We start from the raw sequence: 20420 nt of genomic DNA, 5'->3' as shown, positions 1-20420 counted from the left end.
GCCACACCGTTGACACGTGATACTGTGGTTTGGCGGCTCGAATCGCAGGAGACCTTGCATTGCTTGAAACCCGAAATTCTGAGGCGCTCTTCCGAGTTGTTGCGGTGCCAAAATGTAGTTGGCCTGTGTGTTCGGCGCGCAAGCGAATGGCACAGGTGAGGGGTTCCACTCCGGCTCCAGCGTGAAGTGTTGTTGACCACGGACACTCAAAAGCCGAAACTGCCGCAGGCTGCAGCTGTCACTCTCATTGCTGGGCCGGGAGGGTTTGGCTGTTCATTGCAGTGGTGTTCGATGATGAATAGACAAAGACCAAATCAGCTGCTGCTTGTGCAATACGTGGTGCAATACGTGGTGGTGGTGGTGGTGCGTAGCGCAGGCAATGCCAAGTGCATTTCACGATAGGGCCGGCCGCCTTCGCCATTTTTTGCAGGTTTGCGAAGCTCATGCTGGCTCTTAGATCTTGGAATGTCGGATGCGTTTCTCTTCTCTGCATGCGTTCCACTTTTTTGGCATCTGAAACAAGCTCCGCTATACGGTCATAGTATTCGGCAATGACGTGAATGAACTGCTTGAGGTTTTCTACTGGATGCTGAGTGCACTGATCTAGCTCTGCTTTTAGTATAAACTTGTAGTCCACGGTGGCAAACTCTGTCCTGAATTTGGGCGCGAAGGACTGCCAGTCGAGGTGCGCACCTGAGAAGCGCCACCATTGTTTGGCTGACCCCTCCAACGCTGCTGGAAGCAACTGCAAACGGCGGTCAGCGGGGATCCCCGCAATATAATAGTACTCCGAGTACTTCTCGAGAAAGTCTTGCGGCGAGTGTTGGTCCTGGTAGCCACTGAATTTCGGTAGTGGGACGACCGCGCCAGTTGTCTCGTCAGGCCTAGCCATGTCGTTGAGCAGCGTGGCGCGCAGAATTTGAGCTATATCAGCCGCGAGTCTCTCCCTTTCCATTGTGGTCCCGGATGACGAAGCCAACAGTCCTTGGACGATAGAAGAAGGCAGGAGAAGCTGCGCAACTGGCTGGGTGGCACTAGATGATTCTTGGTCCTCCATGTTAGGTCCAGTCAGACAAGCCTCCACTTGTCAAGTACGTTTTTTATTTTGGGAAGTCCTCGGCACACGCACACTCACGCAGTCTGCGTTCTGTCCCGCCGCACCGCATACGGCTTGCTCTGCCGATTACTTCACTCACTCAGTTCATCGTCGCGCGCTCGCGCATTTCGACCGCACACACATGCCTTCCGTGTTCTCCCTCCCCACCACTTACTGTTGCCTGCCGTCCCGTGCCTGTGAATCTACGCTGCCTGGCGTTGGCCTGGTACCCTCACAAGCCGATGATAGCTGTCTTAAGTCCTATCTTCCATAGTACCTGTAGCCATTACTACCGTGGAGCGCCCAAGAATCACAGTTTGTCATTGTACCTGCAGTATGCAGAGAGTGGCGGTTAGTAGGTCCAGAATCATGGCTGGCACATCTTCTCTGATGAATGGAAACCGATGTTTCTTGCTTATATTAGCAATGTGGACACCCCCAGGTGCTCTTGTGCTGGTGGAAGCATCACGTGATCAGTCTTCTTCAAAAGATGTCCATCCACCATCTGCACAGACGGTCAGCGCACTAGTCGCACAACACTTTCGTGCCTGTGAATAACGTCAGGAATGCCAGGTTGCCGTACAGTGTATCACAAAGATAGCGGCCACGAACAGCATTAGCGCCATCCCGCACACTTGCTTTCGTTGGCGAGGTGATTTATCAGCTTTCCGAGTATCATGTGGCTGCTACAAATAGATCCGAGTCAATATGGCACCAAATGGCAACATTAGTCACCCACGCTCGACAAAGCAGACATATTAGGCCTAATGGCCTGACGGCTGTTGAGCGGCGTTCAGGTTCACAGGTGCACGTACCAATCTCATTTGAGTGCTTAAACTAGCATGTGGGCACAAAGCTCTGAACTGCATCAATATGTGTTTGTGAAGCATATTCGATATGTTCTGCGTGCCTCCTGGTGGCTAATCGGCCTGATCTTCGCAAATGCTTTCGGGCTTTCTGAAATTCATGCTGCAGTTGTAGCCATTCCCTCTTTCTGCATTGCATTATTGTTTCGATTAGTCCTGCTGATCGACGAACCTTGTAATGACTGACTGTATGCCGTGAAAAGATAGCTTGCATTAAGGCACCAACCACTCCAGGTGTTTCACCGAATATACCGTATTTACTTGCATAATAGTTGCACTCGCGTAATGATCGCACCTCTGAATTTTGTCATCAAATTTTTTTAAAAATTTCCCGTGTAATGATCGCACCCCAAGCTTGCCGCAGTGATATGTCGTGTGCCAAGTCTAGCTAATGATGATCGCGCTTACCATCTGTCGAGTGCTGTCGAATGCTTTGCGAACGACTCTTCAAGACATACCATGTGGTCTGTAGGCACTAAACATTGTTAAGCAGATGCCCCATTTCATTCCTTTCATCACTTTTCGCACTTCCATGAAAAAAAAAGCTACAATCAAACTTGCCTTGGCTTTATTATTTGTTGGTTTTATAATGGTTGTGCTCAACAACAAAAAAGGTACCTTTCAGTTCCTCTCCTTTGCACTTGTGGGCGCTCAACAAATCTCGAGTGGCAACGACAGTAGCCACGTTTACACTGATACTTTAGAAGTGTACCCTATTCATACGCCGACGCTTGTAACACAGCTAAGATATTCACCCACCCTTAGTGGAAACGTGCCCTATCAGGATGGTAGTAAAGACAAATGCCGCAGTTTTCGCAGCATGCTTGCCATGTGTTTCTATGTCTGGCAGCTAAGCACGCCCATCTGTTTCTGTCCCCTCAAAGCGCACATGGCCACTTCATTGGCGCAAACTTTTCAATATTAATGGTACAATTCATTACTGATACGGAAGAAACTGTTTCAATGCGCGTAATGTACTCACAAGAAAAAAAAATCGTGTTCGGCGCATTCGGCTTGCTCCACTGGCCGCCATTTTTGTTTTGGTGTCCCGCACTGTTACGGTGGCAGCCGACTGTTTGTTGACCTGGTGTCATCCCACAGCAAATGCGGGATGAAAAAATGTTTTTTCTTTTCATGGAAAATTTATCTCATGTAATGATTGCACCCCTGAATTTGTGTCAATTATTTTGACAAAAAAAGTGTGACCAGTATGCGAGTAAATATGGTACTGAATTTTCGAAAACTCAGATAAGAGATATTCAATTTGCAGATCGAATTATTTGAACGTCCACTGTTCGATTCGGTTAGGTGATAGTCCAGTATTTCCATGCCCCAATTAAAAGCAAAAGCAAGGTTTAGCATTGTCTGAACCTCCTCAGATGGGTTTCCAGCAATACGCAGGCAGGACATGTTGACGTGACGCAGCACCTAAGGCAACTTCTGCTGGTCAGCAAAATCTCACAATGCTGGCATAATGAGGAGGACTGCCAGCAGCATAGCAGGTGTCACACCTTGGTAGTGCACGATACGAGACTGACAGAAAACTATTGGTGAAAGTAGCTTGAACTTTACTGTCTGTTGTATGAACACGGCTGCACGGCGGGAACACACATACCACAGCAGAAGGCAGAACACTCACCTGGCTCTTTTGCAAAGCCGAATGAGCAGAACGTGTGTCCACTTGGTATCATCGTATTTGGAGCCACATTCTGGAGACCTACTGACCCTCCACGTGCAAGCTGCACATTGACTGTGACAGCATGGAGATGATGACAGTGATGGAAATGGCGAGAACACTCCCAAAGCGGCCGCGTAATTGCCATTGCAATAAAAAAATAATTAATACTGGTTTTGCTCACAGCATTAATTGCTCATTGCAGCAAAATGGGTCCCAAAACAATATGCGAGTGTTCTGTTTCGTCCAAGTGCTTTCCACCTTCATGGCAAAGCTTCCCATGTTGCATGGCCTTTGATACCAAGGGATTCAACCGTTGCAGCAGTGCAACGTGTAGCAGTTTTGTAGCTTACCATTTCGGCACACTACTCTTCACCACTTGTTGTCAGAAAAGCATAACTTGCAAACAAACTGAAGTACACAAATAAGGCTGGCTGTGTTCTTTTGCATTCAGTTCATTAAAGACACAGAGGACAAAAAGATCAAGAGCAAATTTTGGAAGACTCATTAATATCAGTTTGGGCCAAAGATGAGCGACAGTGGGTGCTTCCAGCATTTTTGCTGTTGAACCCGTTTATAATGAATTCGATAGTTCTGCTAAAAGTGGTCATTATATCAGTAGTTCATTATAGATGGACTCGCCCTTAAGAACCCTAAAAGATTAATGCCACTGGAGCTGACTTTGGCAGTTACCATTCGGTAGCACTTTGTCCCGAAAACCAGATTTTCACTGTCATTTTTGTTCTGGTGGATTCCCATACCTAGCTGCAAGCTTCCGTTAAAAAAGTTCATGTACAGAACGAAATGCGACGTCATATAGCTCTTCCAAAACTGCACCTGGTTCCAATCTCCTGTCATTTTAAAACTGCAAGGGCAGATGTCATCTTTTATTCCAGAGCTGGCTTGGGTCACCTGAATATCGACACTAACGATAGCAATGCTTGAGCAGTCATTGTTCCCATGATGGAAGGACATAATTTGTTTCTCCAAATCGCTAAAATAGGCAAGTGGTGCTGCATGGACAGTTGTGCAAAAGAACAGTGCCGCCATCGTGGCATCTGATATCGCACCGGCACACATGCCAGTGCATGCCCCATGCAATGCCGTTAATGCTGCATGTCCTCACCTTGAAAGAGAGTGACCTTTTAAGCCTTTTTTGCGGCTTTTAAAATTCACGTACGGCGGTTGCTCACTGATCTCATAGGCCGTATCATTGTTGTGGCTTGACGGGAGCAGGGTGTGCCCTGCCATACGCCCAGTTTGGTTGTGCTTCCGTTCTTTGGTACTTCGTGTGCATACTCACACGTGTGTACCTTACTTCATATGCGCCCTACCATGACTGGGTTCGAAGCATTCATTATAACAGTATGGCGATTTAAAAAGTGCTTATTGTATCTGGAAGAAGTTTCTATTGAGAGGGCCAGAAAATTGTAAATGCACTGAAATGTGGTCGTTATACCCGACAGATATTTATATCTGGGATCGTTTAAGGGTTTGACTGTAGCAATAAAATATTCAATGTGTTCTTGACCTTACCTATTTATGCTTTAGCTTGAACACTCCAGTCCTATGCCTAAATAACAGGCATTCAGCCCAGGATTTGGAAGTCCATAGATCATCAGCTTGATAGAAAGGTGTTTGTACTGATCAACCCCTCACACCTTTATATATCGGCTGATGCAAATGCATCACCTACCAGCTGTTAATGGGGCTACTTTAAGTTTGCAAGTGTTCATATAAAATATCAGTATTGTGTTGGTTTCTTGGCTGTCTTTGTCAAGAGGACATGAGGAAGTCCTAAAAAAAAGTGAGACAATTGGCGATCCTCTGTTGTGCTTTCAGGTCCAAACTTCAGTACAATGCAGCCCTGCTTCACTTGCCCATAGGGCTTGAGGGAAACCACAGTGGGGTGGTGGACCTGATCCATCGCCGAGCCATCTACTGTCGTGGGGAGCATGGGTAAGTATGGGAGGAAGATTCTTCCTTAGCTTTTCCCGAAGTCTGACACAGTGCGAGAACCTGCTGCTATGGATCTATGGCTGTGGTGTTCTGCTGTTGACCATGAGGTCATGGGTTCTATATTCCATCACCTCCCAATGGAGGCAGAATGTAAATAATGGCTCCTGTACCATGCTTTGGCTGCACATTAACCCTTTGATCGCCATTGCCAAGTGTACTTGTGCATTTTCAGTGCTCTTGTGCCACTACAGAAGCAACTGGTGCAACAAAGTACATTGTATGCCTTTTGCATCTTTTATGGAGAGGTCATCTAAACGTGCAAAACTTGTAAATTAAATTTCTGATTGCAGGTGCAGCAAATGTCTCAGTGTTCTGTTACTTTGCTTCGGCACGGCAGCTATGGTGAACCAGTGTAGAAGGTCCATCCACTTTCGCAGAAGTTATTTATAGCTATTAATGAGTTCTAAATAAATAAAGAACAAGGGAGAGCCCATCTCTATGTAGCATGGAATGTCTGCTGAACCAACACATGAAGAAAAAAAGAAATGGCCAGGGCTGATGATCGGTAGGGTAACCATGGCCATTGTGGCAGGTTTGTCCATCCAGGCTATGACTGACAAAGAAATTTAGGATACGTTCACTAATACTGAAATAGGAGATAGTGACAGCAAAAACTTGCTTCTATGTAGCATGAGATGTAGACTGAATCAACATATGGAAATACCCCTAGGGTCTGTGGACCAGTACCAAAAAAAATACCGGCCGTCACAGGGTTAATGGGACACTAAAGAAAAACACTACATAAGTTTAGGCAGATGAATAATACTTTCAAAGCTACATTTTTGTTAACTTCACTTCACTGTGATGATTACTGGAAGAGAAAATGAATGTCAAAGTTTCATTTCCGGAATTTCATGCTGAAATTCCAGAGCTGGTACATCAGTGTGAGATCAAGGATTTTGTGCTGTTTTTTCGTATTTGGGCCGTTGCTCAGTAAATGTTCTTAAAACTTCCTAAGTTCAGTCCATGGCTTTTTTAGAACACATTGTAGTCCCTCTTTAATGATAAAAGGCTAACTAAGCCCATGCATACGCCGTCACAATTCATGAAGTTTGGGATGCAAGAACTTCAAGGTGGCATTCGTCACCCACCTTTTGCTTTCGCATATTTTGAGGCTTATCTGCCTAGCTTCTTATCATGTTAAGAGTGGGGTGTTGTGATATTGTGGAAGCGTAATGCAGCTGAACAAATTTTCTCTTTAGTGTCCCTTTAAAGAATTGATCGCAGGGGTCAAGATACACAGCCAAAGCCTGCATTGCAGTGTCCACATACCTGTCAACTGTCTTGAATTTTTCGTAAAGTTTACAACTTTGGACTCAATTGACGATTTTGCAAATATTATGTCAGATTTTATAAAACATAAGTTCTGCTCGCAAAAAGTGTCAAAGCCATTAAAACATGCGGCGGAGGAAATTGCAAAAGATCATGAACCAATCCACTCTGTGAAGGTGGACGACTAGCAAAGCTGTGTAGCACACAACAAAGAAGGGACACAGAATTTTGAACAAAGGTACAAACACACTCATTGTCTTGATCAGTCGTCATTGTGATGAAAAGTACCCACACACATTTGTTTTTATACATCCGCATTCATTCATGTTATATACTTTGTGTTTTCATTTCACAATATATTGAGGCAGAGAATTTGAGGCCGAAATCACCGCAGCGACTGGCAGTGGGCCAGTGCTGTCGGCACCATTGCAGGGGGAGGGGCGGTATCGGAACGCTGGCAAGCTGAGCACAAATGGAGCCAGCTATGGAAGAAGACGACGACAAATGTGCGAGCAGTGGCACGAGCCATTGCTGATGATGAAATGTTGTTGCTAACAAAAAGAGTTGCTGACGGACACGAAAAATGCACGGAACCCTAGCCATAGACAGCTTCACTGCAAAAATGCATGCAGAAAATTGGGAGGACACTTGAGCTTCGCCTTTAAGAGTGAACGCGATAGCATTAAAAAAATCCCTGACTGCTTCTCATGCTTCCCGGCAACTGCAGCTTATGTAACCGTAATGTTTACCAGAAAACGCTGGTGCCGAACGCTATGCATGAAGGCGAGCTTTCTCGTAAAAACGGCATGCGATACTGCAGAGACGAGCCCCATCTGCAGGTGTTGCAAGGAAACGGGCACTCTGGCCAGTGCAAGCAAATATCATAGGTCAAGCCGCCCTTTGAATAGTAGAAATGCTGGAAAAGGGGTTTGGGTTTGAGTTCACACGTAACAGAATTATGTTCCCAAACTACAAACCCAAACTACAAACTTACGCTATCCTGTCTGTAGATTGTGTTTAGATTGTACTTCATGATTTTCCTGACGCATGTTACTTTGAGGGATTCAGTTTGTTCAGTAACGCCTCTGCACCACTCAGATGGCCTGCGCAGTTGTGGTTTGGAATGACTTTTTGCGAAGCAATCTCTGACGCCGATATCAGACTTTTTGCCAGACGGGGCCCTTAGTGCAATCATGTTCAAAAGAAATTTCGATGCTACTTCCTCTGCCCTCTTGTAGCAGGTTTCTATTGTAGCAGGTTCTATTCTTGTAGCAGGTTGTAGCAATTTGTTGCAAGATGGTGGCGACATATCTTGAAATGCACAGCAGTTGGCCTGGCTGACGCTTGACAAGTCCGAAAAATCGAACAGCCCTCCCTAGAGTGCCTGAAACTTTGAGCCACGTAATACATTGACTTTATAATGTACGTCCTGCAGCTGGGAAAAAGTCTGGAAAATCAAGCATGTATGAAAAATTAGTCATCCGAAAAATCAGTTATCGACTGTAATCGATTGCGTTGACACTGAGGTTGAATTCACCCAGCTCAGTGACCTCACCTTCATTGATCTTCATTCTTCTGCTAAACTTGTCATCAAGAAGGACACCAATATACCGCCATGCTCGTCAGCACTTGTATCAGTCTCATGTGGTGCTACCTGTGATGGAACGGTCTTCTTCACACTGTCCAACCTCTTTGTTACCTGAAAAGACACGCCTCTGCCCTTTTGCTACTCTCGACCCCGCCGCCGGTTTCAGCACAATGTCCGTTTATAACACGCCTTCATCCCCGCTCACATTGCTTTGTTACGAATGCCTTGGCCACGTCAAGACCATCGATTCTATGCAGATTGTATCCGTCCTCTACGAGGCATACCCTAGGGTCGTTTTTGACCTGAGCGCCCTATCTGCTCCTGATCCAACATCTACGGATGTTTTCAGCCTATTCATCGCCGAGGATCTGACACCCCCGCAGCGATCCCAGCTTCTGACCATTCTGCAGCTGTTCAGAACTTCTTTCGACGTCGCACAAGCATTGTTAGGCCACACATCAACAGTCGAGCACCACATTGACACTGGCTCCCACTCACCGCTGCACGAACGTCCATATTGCGTATTCGTTGCGGAACGTCGTGTCATTGCCGACCAGGTCAACCACATGCTCAGTCGAGGCGTGACTAAACCTTCAGAGAGCTCATGGCGATGCTTAAACAAGATCATGCTGAAAGATGTTACCCATTGCAGCGCATTGATGATGCTCTGGACTGCTTACAAAGAGTCGAGTTCTTCTCTTCATTGGACTTGCAGTCAGGCTACTGGCAGGTCCCGATGGTGGAGCCCTATCACCAAAAAACTGCTTTTATTACACCAGATGGCCTATACGAGTTCACAGTCATGCCTTTTGGACTTTTCAATGCACCTGCTACATTTGAAGGAAGATGAATAACATTTTGCGCGGCCTTAAATGGAAGATATGTCTATGTTACCTTAACGACATCGTGGTGTTCGCCCCTGATTTTGCAACACACCTGTGCCGCCTTCAGCACGTGCCGAGTTCCTTAACCAACGCCAGTCTGCAGCTTAATCTCAAGAAATGTCACTTTGCCACACACAAGTTCACGATCCTCGGCCACATTGTGTCCAAGGATAGCATTCTTCCGGATCCTGAGAAATTGCGGGCCGTGTCTGCATTTCCTAAGCCCACAACACTGAAAGAACTTTGCAGTTTTATCAGCTTATGCTCTTATTTCCAGCGCTTAAATCGAAATTTTGCATTGATACTATCACCCCTAACGCAACTGCTTCATGGTGCCAAAGACCTCTCATCGTGGTCCCCTGCCTGCCACCATGCGTTCACCACTTTGCGCCGTCTTCTCACGACGCCACTTATTCGTCACCACTTTGATCCTCAAGCTCCTACTGAAGTACATACCGACGCGAGTGGTGTAGGCCTAGGTGCTGTTCTCGCACGTCATCCTGGTCAAGCAGAATACATCGTGCCTTATATGAGCAGCACGCTGACCAAGATGCGAGGGCGATTACAGCGTCACGGAAAAGGAGTGCTTGGCCATTGTCTAGGCGCTTGGCAAGTTTCGCCCTTATTTATATGGCTACTCTTTTGATGCAGTGACTGACCACCATGCGCTGTGTTAGCTTTCAAATTTAAAAGACCCTTCTGGCTGCCTTGCTCGCTGGGCCCTGCGAATTCAGGAATACGACATACGCGTGGTCCATCATTCCGGCCGGAAGCATTCGAACGCTGACGCTCTTTCCCGCTCACCACTCTCGCTAGAGGCCACTTGTGAGTTCCCTTGTGAGTGCATGTTGTTGTCTCTTGACCTTGACAACATTGCTGCTGAACAACACAATGACCCCTGGATTGCATCCATTTTCGACCTTCTCTCGGATACCTCAACAGTTCCAGCCTCTCGAACACTTCGGCGCCAAGTTCCTCATTTTGCCATCTGTGATCAGCTCCTGTACATACGCAACTATGCACCAGAAGGACGTACGTGGTTGCTCATAATCACAAGAGCATTGAGATCAGAGATCTGTTCCTCTTTTTACTCGGACCACCAGTGTGGCCCCGCCAGCGTTTTCAAGACCTATGAGCAACTTCAGCACCTATACTACTGGCGGGGGATGTACACCTTCATTCAGAACTTCGTCCTCTCTTGACGGCAATGTCAGCCATGGAAATCTCCGCCGCACCTCCCAGCCGGTGAACTTCAACCCCTGCCATGCCCATCTCAACCTTTTGATTGTGTCGGTGTCAATTTATATGGTCCACTTCCTTTGTCTGTGTCCGGCAACTGGTGAATTATAGTTGTCATTGACCACTTAACACACTATGCAGACACTGCTGCCCTTGCAGCTGCTACAGCGCAGGAAATCGCCACTTTTATACTGCTCTCTTTTGTGCTTCGTCATGGAAGCCCTCGTGAACTCCTAAGCAACTGAGGCCGCGCCTTCCTGTCTGAAGTCGTTAAAAAATTGCTTGCTGAATGAGCTATTGTTCATCGCGCATGCACCGCCTATCACCCGCAAACCAATGGTGCCATGGAATGCTTTAATCTCACCCTTGGTGACATGCTTGCTATGTACATCGCATCCGACCACTGCAATTTGGGACCTAGTTCTTCATTTCATCACCTATGCCTACAATACCACAATGCAAGCCACTACCGGTTTCTCCTCCTCCTATCTTCTTTATGGCCCTCATCCTTCTCATACAAACGGTACCATTCTGCCCTACCACCCAGACCCATCAGAATGCCTGCCAATCTTGGACGCCGCAAGACAAGCTGAAGAATGTCCTCAGTTGGCACGCTGCTTCACTTCAGATGATCTAAATTGCCAAAAATCAAAACACAATGCTCGCAACTCGATTCCAACTTTTCTACCGGGAACCCTCGTTTGGTTGTCTGTACCAACCCTCACACCAGGACTCGCTTCAAAACTTCTCCCTAAATACAATGGACCATCCTGTGTTCTGCAGCAAACTTCTCCTCTCAACTACCTCGTAGAGCCACTCACACCACCATTTGACATGCGTCGTTATAACTGTGAAGTCGTCCACGTCCAGCGGCTCAATCGGTATCATGGTTCTGCGGCGTCATCTTCAGATGAAGTCGCCAGGATGGCTCCTCTTTCCGATGGGGCCATTGCAATGAAGAAGAACGCATGGACATAGGCAGCAGGATTGCCAAGAGCATCGCGTGCCGCAGATGCTCGAGCTTAGAGACTGCGCTCGGTGAAGTGCTCTACCCTTCATCAGTCTCATCATCATCATCATCATCATCATCATCATCATCATCATCAGCCTAGTTACGCCCACTGCAGGGCAAAGGCCTCTCCCATACTTCTCCAACTACCCCGGTCATGTACTAATTGTGGCCATGTTGTCCCTGCAAACGTCTTAATGTCATCCGCCCACCTAACTTTCTGCCGCCCCCAGCTACGCTTCCCTTCCCTTGGAATCTAGTCCGTAACCCTTAATGACCATCAGTTATTTTCCCTCCTCATTACATGTCCGGCCCATGCCCATTTCTCTTCTTGATTTCAACTAAGATGTCATTTACCCGCGTTTGTTGCCTCACTCAATCTGCTCTTTTCTTATCCCTTAACATTACACCGATCATTCTTCTTTCCATAGCTCGTTGCGTCGTCCTCAATTTCAGCAGAACCCTTTTCGTAAGCCTCCAGGTTTCTGCCCCATATGCGAGTACTGGTAACACACAGCTGTTATACACTTTCCTTTTGAGGGATAGTGGCAACCTGCTGTTCATGATTTGAGAATGCCTGCCAAACGCACCCCAGCCCATTCTTATTCTTCTGGTTATTTCAGTCTCATGATCCGGATCCGTGGTCACTACCTGCCCTAAGTAGATGTATTCCCTTACCACTTACAGTGCCTCGCTACCTATCGTAAACTCCTGTTCTCTTCCGAGACTGTTAAACATTACTTTAGTTTTCTGCAGATTAATTTTCAGACCCACAGACCCACCCTTCTGCTTTGCCTCTCCAGGTCAGTGAGCATGCATTGCAATTGGTCTCCTGAGTTACTAAGCAAGGCAATATCATCAGCGAATCGCAAGTTGCTAAGGTATTCTCCATCAACTTTTATCCCCCATTCTTCCCACTCCAGGTCTCTGAATACCTCCTGTAAACATGCGGTGAATAGCATTGGAGAGATCGTATCTCCCTGTCTGACGGCTTTCTTTATTGGGATTTTGTTGCTTTCTTTGTGGAGGACTACGGTGGCTGTCGAGCCACTATAGATATCTTCCAGTATTTTTACATATGGCTCATCTACACCCTGATTCCGTAATGCCTCCATGACTGCTGAGGTTTCGACTGAATAAAACGCTTTCTCGTAATCAATGAAAGCTATATATAAGGATTCGTTATATTCTGCACATTTTTCTATCACCTGAATGATAGTATGAATATGGTGTATTGTTGAGTAGCCTTTACGGAATCCTGCCTGGTCCTTTGGTTGACAGAAGTCTAAGGTGTTCCTGATTCTATTTGCGATTACCTTAGTAAATACTTTGTAGGCAACGGACAGTAAGCTGATCGGTCTAGAATTTTTCAAGTCTTTGGCGTCCCCTTTCTTTTGGATTAGGATTATGTTAGCGTTCTTCCAAGATTCCGGTACGCTCGAGGTTATGAGGCATTGCGTATACAGGGTGGCCAGTTTCTCTAGAACAATCTGACCACCATCCTTCAACAAATCTGCTGTTACCTGATCCTCCCCAGCTGCCTTGCCCCTTTGCATAGCTCCTAAGGCTTTCTTTACTTCTTCTGGCATTACCTGCGGGATTTCGAATTCCTCTAGGCTATTCTCTCTTTATACTGGCAATATAACTTTATACTGTCTGGAACCCTGGCCTAGATTACTTAACAAATGCAATAGAATCTACACAAAATTGTAGCGCACGTTTCATTCATACTGTAGCGAAGAGAGACGCTAGTGGGTCCAGCGCTACTGGCTCTAAACGCTAGTGGGTCGAGCACTCCTGCTCCGCAACAGCTCTCGTGCTTGGAAGCTGTGACTGCCCTGCTCGCTGACATTGCGCTGCTCCGAGCTCTGCCAAATAAACACCTTTAGATTACTAACTATTCTCAGACACCAAGTGTAACATCTATGAAGGCTACTTTAAATCTCCCTCTCCTCTCACCCCATAGGAAGTTCGCACGCTTATCACTTCTGCACAAAATTCCTTCTCGATTTCGGATCACTACAATCCGAAATTAAAAAGTGAACTTTTCTCCGAACCTGCATACATATCATCTAGTACTGACCATCATCATAAATAGAGCGTTCCACATTGTCGCACGAACCTATTTTTTTATTCATTTATTTCTAAAACTGCCAATGAATGAAATCATCTGCTGGCCTCAATTGTTAACCTAACCGATACAACTGCTTTTCAAACTACTATTGAAGAATACTTTAGTTAATCTGCATTTCTTTTTTTTTTTTATTATAACCTGTCGTCTGTACATGTTCTGTATTTTGTTCCCCTCCCTTTTGTAACGCCTATGGGCCTTAAAGGTACAATAAATAAATAAATAAATAAATATGCACCCCTTCTACCTTGTGTGTAAATAAATGTTGCGCTCAGCTAGTCTACAATATGCACAGAAAAGAATCATGCAGCTCGGCGCCTGACAAGTATGTACCCTTTGTGAAAAAGCACTCATAGCCAGCTACGTGGCATTGCATGGTCAAAAGCATATCTTGCATGTGCAGGTGATAAGCAACATGTACTGTTAGATATGGCGCCGTTTCCTGAGGCTACTTCGAGTTCCCCAGTCCACATCGAATCGCAGCACAGCTAATTGAGGAATGCAGAAGCAGAGATGCCACATTCCTGAGGCAAGACACGTGCAAACAAGTTGGCGGCCCCCAGGCCGTGTGCCGCCGGTGGAGCTATTCAATGCTCGAGTTTTCCAGAAAACGAAGGGATAGCCCGGCATTGTTGCAAGGAAAGTGGGTCCCGAAACAAGACGGCTGCGATGTACCGGGAAGGCCTGGCAGCGTCGCCCCCACCTGGCTTTTGTGACGGTGAGTTGCTAGTCAGCAAGGCAAGGGGGATCAAGCGATCAAGCAAGGGGGACCAAGCGGCGACTCTCTTCACTGGGTATGACACCATTGCACGGGCGCCTACCATTGGCCGAAAATGGCGTCATCTGAGCGGACTCTCCCATTGGCGGAACATGACGCGACTTCCAGTCCTCGAAGGGTTTAAAAGAAGCATTCCAGAGAGACCAGAGCATTCCCTGATTCACCTCTCTCGAACTTCTTGCCGCGGGCTGCAGCGTCCGAGTTGCTGCCGGCCCGTAATGGCTGTACGACTGTTACTTGACTCTCACCTCTCTGTATATAATGTAAAATAAACCCTCCCAAGTTTGTTTTTCATCCCGAAGTCCGCCTTCAACCCCTACAGTACACATCTACAGGCTGCTCCAAGCAATAAAGCTGTCATTCTGACACTTGCTTACTCAGCAGTGCACACAGTTCTGTTGACATACAAGCCCTTATTCAAGAACTATGCACAAGGTACAATGGTAATATCGCAAATCACAACTTTATTAATCTCTCTTCCCTGCACTGCATCAAAAATTAGAGACGCTCATAGAATCGAAGTGTCCAACTCAAGAGATCAGATAAAATTTGCAGAACTGTCAAAACTGATCAACAAGGGGAAAGTAAGGGATATTCGAAATTATAACATGAGAAAGACTGAGGAAGACGTGAAAAATGGATGCAGCATCAAATCAGTGAGAACTTGGCATAGGACAAGCCAAGATGTATTCACTCAAATATAAGAACGTAATATCATCAGCAATTTCAAAGGTATAGTAAAAGCAGCGGAAGAATTCTATACTGACCTGTACAGTACTCAGAGCAGCCACGATACCTCAATTCAAAGTATTAATGAACAGCTTACAGAGGCTCTTTCTATAACTAGCGATGAAGTTAGAAGGGCCATGCAAAATATGAAACGGGGAAAAGCGGCAGAAGATGAAATAATAGTCTATTTAATCAAATATGGAGGAGATATGCTTGAAAAGCTTGCGGCACTTTATCCAAAATGTCCCACGACTTTAAGGGTTCCATAGAACTGGAAGAATGCCAAAATTATACTAATCCACAAAAAAAGGAGACGTTAAAGAATTGAAAAATTATAGGTTCATTAGCTTACTTCCAGTATTCCCCTAACGCAGAGTAGCTGGCTAGAGGAATATACCTCAGGCCAACCTTTCTGCATTTCGTATCATTAAACTTCTCCCTTTATCTTGTATAAAATATTCACCAAGAAAATTTCCAATAGAATAAAGGCAACACTTGACTTGAGTCAGTCAGGAGAACAGGTTGGCTTCAGGAAGGGATACCATACAATGAATCACATCCATGTCATCAATCAGGTAATCAAGAAATCTGCAGAGTACAATCAACCTCTCTATATGGTTTTCATAGATTATGATAAGGCATTTGATTTAGTAGAGCTTCCAGCAGTCATATGGGCATCATGTAATCAGGGAATACAGGAGGCTCACGTCAATATCTTCGAAAGTATCTAAAAAGATTCCAAAGCTACCTTGATTCCCCCCATAAAAAGTAGAAAGATACCTATAAGAAAAGGGGTCAGGCAAAAGACAATCTCTCCAACGCTATTCACTGCATGTGTGGAAGAAGTATTCAAGCTATTAAACTGTAAAGGCTTGGGAGTGAAGATCAACGGCGCATACCTCAACAACCTTCAGTTTGCAGATGACATTGTCCTGTTCAGCAACACAGGCGACGAGTTACAACAAATGATTGAGAACCTTAACAGAGAAAGTGTAAGAGTAGGGTTGAAGTTTATTATGCAGAAGACAAAGATAATGATCAATAGCCTGGCAAGGGAACAAGAGTTCAGGATCACCAGTCAACCTCTAGAACCTGCGAAGGAATATTACCTAGGTCAATTACTCACAAGGCAGCCTGATCACGAGAAGGAAATTACAGAAGAATAAAAGTGGCTTGGAGTGCATACAGCAGACATTGCCAAATACTGACTGGAAGCTTACCACTATCATTGAAAAGAAAGGTGTACAGTCAATGCATTTACCGGTGCTCACATATGGGGCAGAAACTTGGAGACTGACAAAGAAGCTCGAGAACAAGTGAAGGACCGTGCAAAGAGTGATGGAAAGAAAAATGTTAGGCATAACGTTAAGCGACAGGAAGAGAGTGGTATGGATCAGAGGGCAAATGAGGATAGCAGATATTCTAAATGACATTAAGATAAAGAAAATGAAGCTGGGCAGGCCACTTAATGGGTAGGTTAGATAACCGGTGGACCATTAAGGTTACAGAACGGGTGCCAAGAGAAAGGAAGCGTGGTCGAAGACGGAATGAAAACTAGGTGGGGAGATGAAATGAGGAAATTTGCAGGCACAAGTTGGAATCGGTTGGTGTAGTACAGGGGAAATTGGAGATTGCAGGGAGAGGCCTCGTCATGCAGTGGAAATAAAATAGGTCGTTGATTATAATAATAATAATAATAATAATAATAATAATAATAATAATAAAGTTTATTTCTGCCTCAAAGATACATGGACAGAGGAGCTGCAGAAAAAGCTGTAAAAAAAAATACAGCTTGACAAAGCCGCTATGATATAGTAAAACCTCGTTTATACGCTCTGGAAAAAAAACGCGAGAAAAAACTAACTAACTAGGAAAACCTACGATCCAAAGTAACTAAAAAAATTTCCCAGACTTAAATACTGGTGACATCTGCGTCATGCGAAGCGTCACGCAGATTGTAGCAGCACAAGACGGCAATGCGTGCTGAGCTGATGGTGCTCGAGCAGCCCGAGACACATTTTGTTGTTTTCCTAGTGCGTGGTGTTTTAAGAGGGCGACAGGAAACCAAAAAGAAATCAAGCTGGCGGGTGACGCCGGATGCCACCGAAGCGAAATATGATGCCCACATCGCACTGCCGGCAGCAGGGAACGGCGGCACATTTGGATTTTTGCTACTAAAGTCGTGCAGTACACTACCAATGGCACTACGCACCATGCACTGTAAAATAGATAGGTGAAGATGCTTATCACAATGGGTTTAGCGGCGATGGCTGTGAATGCTGCTTGCGATGATTCTGGAGAACATTTGCTGGTATCGAAATGCGAAACTGAGTGTGCGTTGGCACTTTCTCGTGAGTGTGCTGTGTGCACGCTTCTAGCTCTTTATCTTTCTTTTTTGCTGTCGCCGCTGCCACCTATTGTGTTGTTTTGTGCCATTGTGCTGATACTTTGAGTTGCAAGCATGCCTAAGTGTTACACTTGCCATGCTGTAATGAATGATGACAAGAATGTTATTACATGCAGCGTTTGTGAATTTAGCTTTCATGGCACGGTCTGTTCGGGCATGACAAAAGAAACATTTGCGACCAAATGCGATACTAAGAGAAAGAACTGGAAGTGTGAGGCTTGCAGGCTGGGCAGTACAAAGGGCAGTGAACCTACTGTAGAACCGTTGGGAGATGCTGAAATCAAACACATGATAGTAGAAATGAGCAAGAAGATAACCTCTCTCCTCCCTTTGACTGACAAAGTCAGATAAGTGGAAAGGCTAGCTCAACTGCTCTCCGATAAATTTGATAACATTCAGGAGCATCTAAACAAGCACAAGAACGAGATAAAATGCATTCATGGATGAGCTGATAAAATTGAGAAAGCCTGTAATGCTAAAAGTCTTGCCCCACTACAGCTTGACGTTGACGACCTTGAATGGCGTAGTGGCGCTTGAATATTGAAATCCACGGAATACCCGAGGAAGACGGAGGAGGACCTTCTATCTAACGTCAATGATGTTGCTAGAAAGTTGGGTGTTCATAAACTCATTCGTATAGACATTTCCGCCCTTCACAGGATGGCATCCAAGTCGGGCAAGATACAGGGAGTGATCGTTCGCTTTGTGTACAAGGACACACATAACACCGGGCTGGAGAGGAGGAAGGCTCTTTGACAGTCTAGTGAGGACCTCTATATAACAGAGAACATGACTAGACATGCAAGGATTCGCCTTGGGATAGCAAGAGCATGGGCCACAAGGGTTGGGTATGACTATGCATGGCACTCGAACGGGAAAGCCCTGGTTCGCAGAAAGAACGGGGAACGAGCTGCAGTCATCAGGGGAGAGGACGACTTGACTGCCCTGTGTGACTGACTTTCTATTTTGTCAGCATATCTGCTTGTGTAACATATTACACGACTTGCAATGGATTCCTTAGGATGTATTACACTCACTGAATTAGTCCGAGAATTTCATAACAAGCAAAGTGGTTTTATTCGGGGCTTTCACTTAAATGTGCAGTCCATTGGAAACAAGGTGACGGAACTTGAATGTCTTTTTAAGAGGATGAATTACTGTTTTGATATTATTATGTTCACAGAAACCTGGCAATCAAATGACTAGGATGTTTTTCAAGTTCCCAACATGAAAACGTTCTTCATGCATAGGCTAACCCGACGAGGTGGAGGCGTGTCTTTGTTAGTGAATAGTTCTTTTAAAGCAGTTCTAGTTGAGTTTTCTTGTGTAACTACTGATTACAAAGTAGTGTGTGGTCTTTTTAACAATGTCGTCACCGTTTCCTGTTATCATCCTCCAGATGGCAACATGCGTCCTTTTCTTGTTTGCTTAGATAACTTGCTTACATTTGTAAATGAAAATCAGCATATTGTTGTCATCGGCAGAGACGGCAATATAGATATCAATTGTGATAATGTAAAAAAATTTGAGTTCGAAAATCTACTTTCATGCTATAATTGTGAAAAACGTGGTAAGTATTCCCACAAGGGTTACCATGTGTTCGCAGACTATTATTGACTATTATTAGTAATTATTATTGTGTTCCAGTTGTTCCAGTTATTGTTATGTTGTGTTGTAGTGTTTGCAGACTATTATTAATAATTTATAACAAATTATTATAAGTCCTTGGTTACAACAGGAGTGCTTTCGTACACCATCAGCTACCATAGGCTAATATGCTGTTGTATTAAGACCGACAGTCCTAGAGTGGACACTGATGTTGCTTCTGGTTTCCAGTGTGTCTTGCAAACAGCTCTGGATACTTTCTATTTGGATATAAGTAACGTGTGTTGGGACAATATTTTTCCTTCTACTGATGCCAATGAGGCTTATGATACTTTTTTTAGTTGTTTCTCAGCAGTATACAAAAAACACTTCATCTACAGACGTCCAGAAAGGGCGAAAGGCTGTCGAAAGCCAAGGATGACATGTGAGCTTTTGCACAACATTGACAAAAAAGACCATTTATTTAAGAAGTTTATGTGTACACATAAAGAAGTAGACCTAGTTGCATTTAGGCTGTTTCGAAATGCCTTAGATAAGGAACTTAAAAATCAAAGGAAATGTATTACTTTGATCTATTTTCTTCCTGTTGTAAACAAACCGATGTATTATGGAACAAGCTGAATTCATTTATAGGACGAAGTGATAGGAAGGAACCGGTGACGGAATTCTTGCACGGTGAAGGAACAGTTAGTGGTGACCGTATGGTCAACGTGTTTAACAACTATATCGTGCAGCGAGATTTTGACACTGGCCCACATGTATCCTACACAGCTCTTGATCCTAATAATGTAAATACGTTCTCTTTAGAAGCAACAGTAGAACATGAAGTTTGCGCTGTTTTCTTGGGCTTCAAAAACAGCCATAGTTGCAATGCTGATGGGCTGCAAGTAAGGCCAGTCAAATATGTAATAAATAATATTGTCGCGTATACCCTGCTGGGGTATACAAGCTGAATCAGATACAGGCGGTTGCACTTTTACAAAAACGCAAGCGGCGACGCGCGATGCCGAGACGAACCTCGTTCTCCTCTTCTTCAGTCTCTTGCTGCGCCACACCCTGTGGCATTACCCCCTCTTCAAAAAAAAAGAAAAAGAAGGAAAGCATGCATAGCCTTGACCTGAA

The 20420-nt window shown here is 45.1% G+C and overlaps 1 protein-coding gene across 1 annotated transcript in view; it reads left to right on the top strand.

Annotated features, from left to right (window-relative positions):
* Window positions 1–20420, top strand: part of mEFG1 (mitochondrial translation elongation factor G 1) — a 197332-nt gene that overhangs the window by 36314 nt on the left and 140598 nt on the right. The window contains exon 6 of the mRNA XM_070532582.1: window positions 5480–5596. Coding sequence (XP_070388683.1) covers window positions 5480–5596 — 117 coding nt within the window. The remainder of the gene's footprint in view (window positions 1–5479; window positions 5597–20420) is intronic.

This window comes from Dermacentor albipictus, chromosome 1 (assembly GCF_038994185.2).
Source record: "Dermacentor albipictus isolate Rhodes 1998 colony chromosome 1, USDA_Dalb.pri_finalv2, whole genome shotgun sequence".
Classification (NCBI taxonomy): domain Eukaryota; kingdom Metazoa; phylum Arthropoda; class Arachnida; order Ixodida; family Ixodidae; genus Dermacentor; species Dermacentor albipictus.
The sequence above is the reverse complement of the archived record's forward strand: the minus strand, read 5'-3'. Positions and strand labels throughout refer to the sequence as shown.